We start from the raw sequence: 9,282 nt of genomic DNA on the forward strand, positions 1-9,282 counted from the left end.
TTTAGCCCGGTGAATCTTTTTGCAAAAATGACCGTTTCCGTTTTGTCCGCGTTGAGTTTAATCTTCCATTTCGCGTAGAATTTCTCGAGTTGATTAATGTGGATCTGAACTTGTTTGAGTGCGACCTGACCCGAATGAGACTTAGCGTAGATGGCGGTGTCGTCCGCGTACAAAGCTAAATTGGTTTGTGCGAATTTAGTGATGTCATGAATGTAAATATTAAATAGTATTGGCCCAAGCACTGAGCCTTGTGGGACTCCCGCATTTATTGATTTCATTTCCGACTTTTCGCCTTCTACCTTTACTCTGAACTTTCTCTCTGTTAAGTACGAGTTTATTAATTTAGTAATGTGCGTCGGGAACTTCAATTGAATCATTTTGTAAATTAGTCCTTTTGTCCAGACTTTATCAAATGCTTTTTCAATATCAAGACATGTCATTGCTGTTATGCTTTTCGTGTTGTAATTATTGGTTATGTCATTTATTAGTCTGAGGACTTGCTGTGTGGTATTATGTCGTTCCCGAAAACCAAATTGCTCTGGCGGTAAAATTTTGTTTTCTTTAATGTGCTTATTAATTCGTTTTTGGATTACCTTTTCCGCAACTTTTGATATTGTTGGTAGAAGGCTAATTGGTCTGTATGCGTTTGGTGCATTGGGGTTTTTCCCCGGTTTCAAAATGGGGATGACATCTGCTACTTTAAGTTTTTCCGGGAAGATACAAAGATTAAGCATGGCATTTATTATATTCGTTAGTTGTTTTACAGCTTTCGCTGTAAGATTTTTCAGTATTCTGTTTTCAATGCCGTCATTTCCCGGGGCTTTGTTATTCGGTAAAGTGCTTATGATTTTTGCGATTTCTGTGGGTTTGACGGCCGTAGGCGCGTCTATCTGGGAATTGTCACTATTGAAAGAGTTTACTGTTTCAATTATTTCTGTTTGTTCGGGTGTGTTGTGATTATCACTTGTGTGGATCGTTTCATAATATGTTGCCAGTGTGTTTGCTTTTTCCACATTATTAAATGCTGTGTTGTTATTGGATTTAAGGATAGAGATGGGGGTAAATCGTCTTTTGAGAGCTTTTGTCATTTTCCATAGAGAATTATCGTGCGGATTTAATTTGCCAAGTTTTGTTTCCCATTTGTTCTGTCTGAATTCTTTTATTTCTTGTTTAATTTCTCTGGTTAATTCAGATGCTTGGTTTTTGAAAAATGGGTCTCGTGTTCTTTGGTACAGTTTTCTGATTCGGTTCTTGAGTTTTATTTTCTCTATGGTTGCTTTCGGAATTTCGTCTCGAAAAGGATTTATTGTTTTCGTCGTCGTGACTTGGTCTTTGGCCTTCTGGATGGCCTTAATGAACAGTTCAATCTGTTTATCAAGATCATCTTTCGTGCCAATGATTTCCGTCAGTTCAACATGTCTGTCAAGGGTTTTGCGGAAGAGGGGCCAGTTGGTTTGTTTATAGGAATTGATTTGGATTGTTTTGTCTTTGATTGTCATGTCAGGAATCTCAAGAATCACAGGATTGTGATCCGAGTTGAGTGCGGTCACTGATCTGGGTTCTGAGATTACCATGTTTTTCGTGATTGTCAAGTCAATGTAGGTAGGTGTCATGCCGTTAATTGGGAAATGAGTTGGATCAGCAGTTCTGTTAATTATCAAGCTTGTGTTTTCTACGTAATTGTAGAGCCTGAACCCGTTACTATTGTTTGCGTGACAACCCCAGCTTGTGTGTCTCGCATTGAAGTCCCCGAGAATTAATTGCTTTCTTCCCAGATTATTGATTATGTCTAAATCCGCGTCCCTAATTGAGTTGATTGGTCGGTTGTAAACTGATGTTATGAAAATGTTGTTCTCGATCTTAATCGTTAGGGTTTCGAGGAATCTTACATTTGGGGTGGGAATGTGTTCAAAGGGGACGTCATTACGGATTAGGAGAGCAACCCCACCTCCCCTAATGACATCCGTTCTGTCCTTTCTGAGAACCGTGTAATTGGTGAATTTAAGCCGATCTTTACTTTTGAGACGCGTTTCGCTAATTGCCATAATGTGAATTCCACCATTTTTAATAAAATTCAATAATTCCGCAGCTTTTTCATGCAGACCGTTTGCGTTCCAGTGAACTATCGTCAATTTACAGCTCATAGCCAGCGTCTCCCATTTTGGATAGAACGTCTATGCAGACGAACAGCTTTTCTTGTTGAGACTGGCATTTTTCAAGTGCATTGTTCAGTTCTTTAAGTATTATGAGCAAATTTTTCATATTTACATTTTTGTTCAGCCTGGAAATTTCGGCGTTTATTTTACAAAATTCTGTCATGCTGCTTGTTTCTGGAATTTTCGTTTTGGTTGGTGTTTGCCTTGTTAAAATTGGCGAATTTGCTGCGCTCGTTGAAGGCGTCGGCAGAGGCGGAAATGATTTATTAGTAAAAACAATGGACTCACCTGTTGGTTTCTTTGGCTGGGTCCACGGATTGACCTTTGGGATCGGCGCGGGGGCTAATTTAGCCCTCTTGTTGGCGACCTTCTGACGCCTTTCTTCTTGGAGTTCCTCGATGCGGGTTACCTTGGCGATGTAGACCTCGCACGTGGTTTGCGAGGCAGCGTGTCCTTGTTTCCCGCAGTTGGCACATTTGGGAATGTACGTCGGGTCGGGCTTATGGGGGCAGTCGCGGGTCCAGTGGTACTGGGAGCATCTTACGCACGTCGGTTCGAGGTTACAGTTCCTCGTGCCGTGGCCCCATGCCTGGCACCGGTGGCACTGTGTCATCTTCTTCTTATTGAGGTATTTCTCGAAACGCACCCTGACGTTGAGAATCGCCCGACATTTCTTGTTGAGTGACTCGGCAGTCTCGCTGTCGGTCACTGTTGCGATGTAATGGGGCCTCTTGGTGTTGGGCCCCATTTTCCTCACATTGGTGGCTTCGATCTTGCAGTTCTTGAGCTCTGCAAGAACGGATTCGGGCTCAGGGTTGTTGTCCAAACCCTTAATGACGAACGTTGACGTTTTGAGTCCTTTTGGTGTGAACGTGTGGAACTCTACTTTTCCAGTCGTGAGGTTGTTTCTCATCTTCGTGTGGATGTCTGTTGTGTTGGGGTACACAAGGGTCTTCTCCCTTGTGTAACGGACCTGGTAACCGTTGTCGCAATCCGCGAACAATTCTTTGAGACGGTTGTGCGTTATGTTCCGGCCGTGGATGATGATCGGCGGCGGTCTCCTTTCGTTCGCGGTCGCGGTGGTTTTTGTCCTGGAGGATGTTTCCTCCGTCTCCATGTTGTCTTCTTCATCCTCTTCATCAGAAGAGATTGGTTGATATCGGTTAGCGTCGATTGGTACTGGCACGTACCTCACCTTTTGTTTCACTTTTTTCACCGTTTTCTTCGGCTTCAGCCAGTTGAGGCTCGAACTGGCCATGTTTTCGGTGGTCAGTGCAGGCTTAACCAGCCTGCGCTGTATCGAACTTGGTTTAATTCCTCTTGTTGTTAAAACAACAATTGGGACACGATTCACTTTATTCAAGGCACGTGGCACTTTGCACTGTGGTCACAACTTAAACACTGAGAGGGGGAGCTCTCTATCGCACGTCCGTTCGCTACGAGCGCTCGGACAAGACTGGACGAGAACCGGTAGTTTTCAACGTGGTATGGTCGTTGCCTGGTAAAATTTTCCAAGATGGTACGTTGACGATTTTTTGTGATTGTTCGATCGTTTGGATGTGACATTTTTCGATGGTACACATGTCAGAAAATGTACAAGATTTAAAAGAAGAAAAAAAAAAAAAATTTTTTTTTGCGAGTCGTTTTTTAGTTTTTTTTTTGCGACGAAATGACGAAAAAAAAAAACTCGTATGAGGCGTTAAATTAAATTGTTCGTTTGACGATCTCAACGAGTCACTTGCGATTAACGTAATTTAAAATTTGAGAACTTACTTACTCACTTGCTTGCTTAGATGGAAATAGCACCCACTTGAAGTAAACGCCGACACGGACCGGAGATGAATAAACTCCGAACGGACGGGGTTAATTCATGAACTGACCGTAGTACGGTCGAAGGTTCGCCGCCGCCGCTACCTGCTTTCTTTCTTAGAACTGATAACAGAGTTGGTTTCTTTGTCCGTTCATTCATCGAAATTCCCACCACTCTGGCCGGGCCGGGCGGGGTGGGTGTGTGTTGTTTCATGATTTGTTCTCTTCTCGATTTATTCTTTTTCCGACGTCGTTCGATTCATAGAGATGTTTTCGTCGAAAGTGTGGTCGCGTTTACATTGCATTAAAATTTAATTTGTTCCAGTGCGACGATGAAACAAGAAAAAAGTTTCAAGTAAGTACGCACGCACGCACACCTACATATTTCATTTTTTAAATCTTTCGACGTTCGTAGTTTCTGCTCGAAATGTCGACTAATAGTAGGGAATGTTTTGTTGATTTGTTTGTTTTTCGTTTTTGAGAAGAACAAATGAAAATTTCGTTGGATTTCTGTCGACCGACGACCAACTGAAAATCCGCCGACATCGACGTAGTTTTATTTAGAGTGTCTGAAAAATGCAAACAATGCAAGATTTCCGTATTTTTGTTGGTTTGTGGTGTTTGGGTATTTTTTGAATGATTATAAAATGGTTTCGTCGAGAAAAATTGCTTCTTTCGCAATGAATTGGCAAGAAAAATTAAAAAACTCGTCCGTTCCCGTCGCTGGATGTTCGACGGTGGTCCGTCTGATTTTCCCTTTATTTTCGTTAAATTGACGAGAATTTCGCCGTCAAAACTGTTTTCGGTGATGTTTCGATGATGGGATTTCGTCGTGTGAGGTAATTTTTGAGGAAAAAATGTCGATTTTGCGAAAAAAGTCGTTCGAAAAGTCCGTTCGTCGTACAAATTCGTTTCTCATGGTCGAGTCCGAAATTGACATCGTTTTTTTTCCGACCTGTTCGTCAAGATCGTTTTCAAAAATCAACTCCTACGAAAGGGGAAGGTTTTATCTTCGTTCTTGAAAAAATTCGACCTTCTCGGACGTCATCTTCGACCGTTTGTGAATTTTTTTCCTACACTCTGCAGGTTCGTCGGTCGTCGCTCCGATCCGTGCTGCGTCTCTTTGCGAGGCGATTTTCGAAAAGATCGCACGTACTTTTCGACCGATTCGTTCGTGAAACTTGTAGAGGATGCTTCCAAGTTTGTCTGGTCGAAAGCGGAACTTTCCTGTTATTCGTGGAAAACGCGTAACGTCGGCGTCGAACTTGGATGTCATCTCCTTGTTTCGGAGGGTCTTTGTTCGAGTCGACGTTCGATCGGTCCTTGTTCGCTTTTGGAGGTCGGCTGGTCGTCCGGGAAAACTTGAGGTTATTCAGGAGGCCATCGCCGACCGAATCGCTCATGTTCCCGCACCCGGAGGCGGTGATCTTCGCGTAAAGAGAACGATGCCATCACGCGAAAGCTGTATTCGAGGCCCACTGAATTTTCTAACTCGACGAGAAGGCTCTCGTTTAGTCCGCGGTCCGCGCGTTTTCGAACGCGCCAACACTTTGACTTTGGCGCCCAATTCGTTCTGTAAAGTTCATTCGTTCTTTCACCGAAGAATAAGCCTACCTATAATAAAAAGAAAAAAACGCGCGCGCGATAGACGAAAATATGGCCGACGTAGAAAATCAAGCAGCTTCGACGGTCGCCGGTGCCACTTCCGGCTCCTCACCGGTGAAGAAGGAGAAGAAGCCCAAAAATCCGAGAAGCAAACCTTCTCATCCGCCCACTTCGGAGATGGTCACCAACGCCATCAAAGGCTTGAAGGAACGCGGCGGTTCTTCGTTGCAGGCGATCAAGAAATATGTCGCGGCCAACTACAAAGTCGACGCGGAAAAATTTGCGCCTTTCATCAAGAAGTACCTTAAGGGCGCCGTCGCATCCGGTTCGTTGGTCCAAACCAAAGGAAAAGGAGCTTCCGGTTCGTTCAAGTTGGCTTCTGCCGTCACCGGTGCAGCTAAGGCTCCGTCCGCCACGAAAAAGAGATCTGCCGCTGCGACCGCGTCGTCATCGGCGAAATCCAAGAAGACGGGCGTTGCTAAACGTTCCGTCGCGTCAGCGCCGACGTCCGCCGAAAAAGGATCCGCCTCAAAAGCCGGTAAGAAGGCCGCCCCCGCCGCTTCGGCCAAGTCTAAGAAAACTGCCGCCGTATCGAAGGCTAGAAAGGCTGCGTCCGCTCCCGAAAAGAAAGCCAGCGCCGCCTCCAGATCGCCCGTCAAACCCAAGACGCCATCGAAAGCGAAGAAATCCAACAAGGCCGGTCCAACCAAGAAACCGAAAGCGCCGAAACCGAAAACGGCCAAAGCCGTCACCGCCAAAGCGAAAAAAACCGCTTCACCCAAGAGAAAGAAGTGAAAAGTCGACGACGATGATTTAATTTTTTCAACGACGACGACGTCCTGGTGGTTTCGGGAACGTGCTCCGATCGTATATATCGACGTAGGGGCACCATCGATACAAATAAATGGCCCTTTTCAGGGCCACAATTATTTTCAAGAAACGAACGAAAGATTCGCTTGGACAATGCACATTCTGTTGAGGAGATACATACTTTCATTTGATTTTCTTGTCTATTCATTTGACTGTCGAAACAGTGTTATTACAAAGAATGATAAACTTTATTATATAATAATGTTTCAAATAGTCTCAGTTAAAAGAAACTGGCGATAATTTGGCAATATTTTTTATACATTTCATGAAATGAAAAAGACAAAAATTTAATGTGAAAGAAAAAAGCAAAAGTTTATCGTTTTATGTAAGTACGAATTTTGTGAATAAATCACAGAACCTAACTTTTTTTTTTTTTAATCTCAAAAAGTTGCATGCGCGAACGATAAATTTTCAATTCGTTGGAAAATAATTGTGGTTCTGAAAAGAACCGATTTTTTTTTTTCTTCTTTTAACACCTTCGAAGATGAAGAATTTGTTAATTCTAGATGGTCGGATCGGATGGATGGAGGAAATTTAAGCCCTCTCGCCACGAATGCGTCTCGCCAATTGGATGTCTTTCGGCATGATGGTGACACGTTTGGCGTGGATGGCGCACAAGTTGGTGTCTTCGAAGAGGCCGACGAGATAAGCCTCGCTGGCTTCTTGAAGTGCCATCACGGCCGAACTTTGGAAACGGAGATCGGTCTTGAAATCTTGGGCGATCTCTCGGACGAGACGTTGGAAAGGCAGCTTGCGGATCAAAAGTTCAGTGCTCTTTTGATAACGACGAATCTCACGAAGGGCGACCGTACCGGGCCTGTAACGGTGAGGTTTCTTGACACCTCCGGTGGCGGGAGCGCTTTTTCTGGCCGCCTTCGTGGCCAACTGTTTTCTAGGTGCCTTGCCACCGGTAGATTTACGAGCCGTCTGTTTAGTTCTCGCCATCTCGGATATCGGATGAATCAAATGAAAAGAATTAACGTAGGTAGTAGCTTGCTTGCTTCGACCGAACGACCGACCGTACGTACGAACGTTCGAAAGTCAACTGAAAATTTTCGCCTTGGAGCAACTTGTTGCTTGCAGAGTGTTGGGACGTGCCATGAACTCTTCCGTCTGCTTGATTGTCTGAAACATACAAATGAATTAATATTAAACCAAATCTGATTTGTGCCGAACTTGTTCGGCCTGAGATACAGAGTACCTTACCTCACAAGCGCCATTTTCGGGCGCTTGTGCTTGTGATGAATTTGTTCGTCGTAGTCCACGGCTACGCGAACGAGTGGGTTTCGATGTTGAGCCGCTCTTTGGAAGTACTTTTCTGCTGTTGCCAGCATAAAGTCTTTAAGAGACGGCATTTTTGCTTCTTCATGAAGCTGGGTGTTGCGAACGAACCATGGTGCGTTGAGTGCAATGCGAAGGAACTTGTTCTGAACCCTCTGGAGGCGTCTGATGTGCGTCGCTGCAGCGTGACCCCAAGCTGGGGACGCGTACATCATTACCGGTCGGACGATGGTCTTATACATCAAGAGTTTATTGCCAATCGAGAGACGACTGCGTCGCCCAATCATGGAATAAATCTGCGAGATGATGCCATAAGCCTTGTTCCTCACACCAGTGGTGTGAGTTTTGCAGGTCATTCCTCGATCCAGAGTAACACCCAGATATTTGGCTTCGGATCTCCATGGGATTGGGGTATCGAACATGAAGACTTCGCCATCTGGGTCTATTACTCTGTTGTCCCTGGTTCGCTTTTTGGTGAAGAGTACCGCGCTGCTTTTGGCAGCGTTAACTTCAATTCTCCAGCGAGTGAACCACTCCTCCAACCTGTCAAGGTTTTCTTGGAGTTTGCGAGTCACGGTCTCAGCGGAACCGCTTCGAACCAAGACTGCTGTGTCGTCAGCGTAGAGTGCCGTTGTGGAATCGGCGTCTACTGGCTTCGGGACGTCTGACATGAAGATGGCAAACAAGAACGGCGAAAGTATGGACCCCTGAGGTACCCCAGAAGTGATGTCTTTCATTGTCGATCTCGTTGTTCCAATCTTCGCTCGGAATTTCCTGTTTTCCAGGTATGATCGGATGATTTGCACCAAACCGATCGGAAAGCCGGCGTCGAGTAGCTTGTGGAGAAGCCCCTCGTGCCACACTTTGTCGAATGCTTTTGCCACATCCAAGAACACCGCGCCAGTGTGCCGTTTTCGATTGAAACTGTCTGTGACATGTTCCACTACTCGCAGCACTTGGTCGGTGGTAGAATGTCCATCCCTGAATCCGAATTGCTCCGGTGGGATGATGTCGTGTTCTCGTTCGAAGTCCTTTAGTCTCCACAATATCACCTTCTCCGCCATTTTCCCCATGCAGGGAAGTAGACTGATTGGGCGATAATTTTGTGGAAACTGTTGAGCTCCGCCCCCCTTCGGGAGAAAGATCACGTCGGCGATTTTCCATTTCTCGGGGAAATGTACTAATCGCAGCATTCCGTTGTAGATGGCGACAAGATGCATGACCGCGAGATCAGGAAATTGTCGTACCATCTTGTTGCTGATGCCATCAGGACCTGGGGCCTTTCTGACTTTCAGTTTTTTGATCATCGACCGTACTTCTGCTGGAGAAACTGGTCGAATCTCAGGAGCGCGCAATTGGTTGAGACGTCTTTCGACGCATCTTTCGATCAGTTCGACAAAGTCAGGGTCTGCATGCTCTCAATTGGGGCTGCATTGTCGTTCAAGATTTAGCGCAAAAGCCTCAGCTTTCTCCTCATCTGTGTAGACGACTCCGTCTTCACCGTGAATTGGAGGAAGCGGCTTGCGCTGATTTCGAAGGACTTTGGTCATTCTCCACAATG

The 9,282-nt window shown here is 45.2% G+C and overlaps 1 protein-coding gene across 1 annotated transcript; it reads left to right on the forward strand.

The window, feature by feature from the left end:
* The first annotated feature begins 6,823 nt into the window (after positions 1 to 6,823).
* On the forward strand, positions 6,824 to 9,024 carry LOC148169255 (uncharacterized). The gene is made up of 2 exons (XM_088043520.1): positions 6,824 to 7,350; positions 9,017 to 9,024. Exons 1-2 carry the CDS (start codon positions 6,960 to 6,962, stop codon positions 9,022 to 9,024), a joined length of 399 nt encoding a protein of 132 aa, XP_087899646.1. The 5' UTR covers positions 6,824 to 6,959.
* The last annotated feature ends 258 nt before the right edge of the window (positions 9,025 to 9,282 follow it).

The sequence above is a fragment of the Gnatocerus cornutus genome, chromosome 8 (assembly GCF_029298725.1).
Source record: "Gnatocerus cornutus isolate USDA-ARS CGAHR chromosome 8, icGnaCorn1.1, whole genome shotgun sequence".
Taxonomy (NCBI): domain Eukaryota; kingdom Metazoa; phylum Arthropoda; class Insecta; order Coleoptera; family Tenebrionidae; genus Gnatocerus; species Gnatocerus cornutus.

Excerpts from the sequence above, each read along its gene's own strand:
- LOC148169255 (XM_088043520.1), top strand. The coding sequence starts at position 6,960 with ATGGATGGAGGAAATTTAAGCCCTCTCGCCACGAATGCGTCTCGCCAA.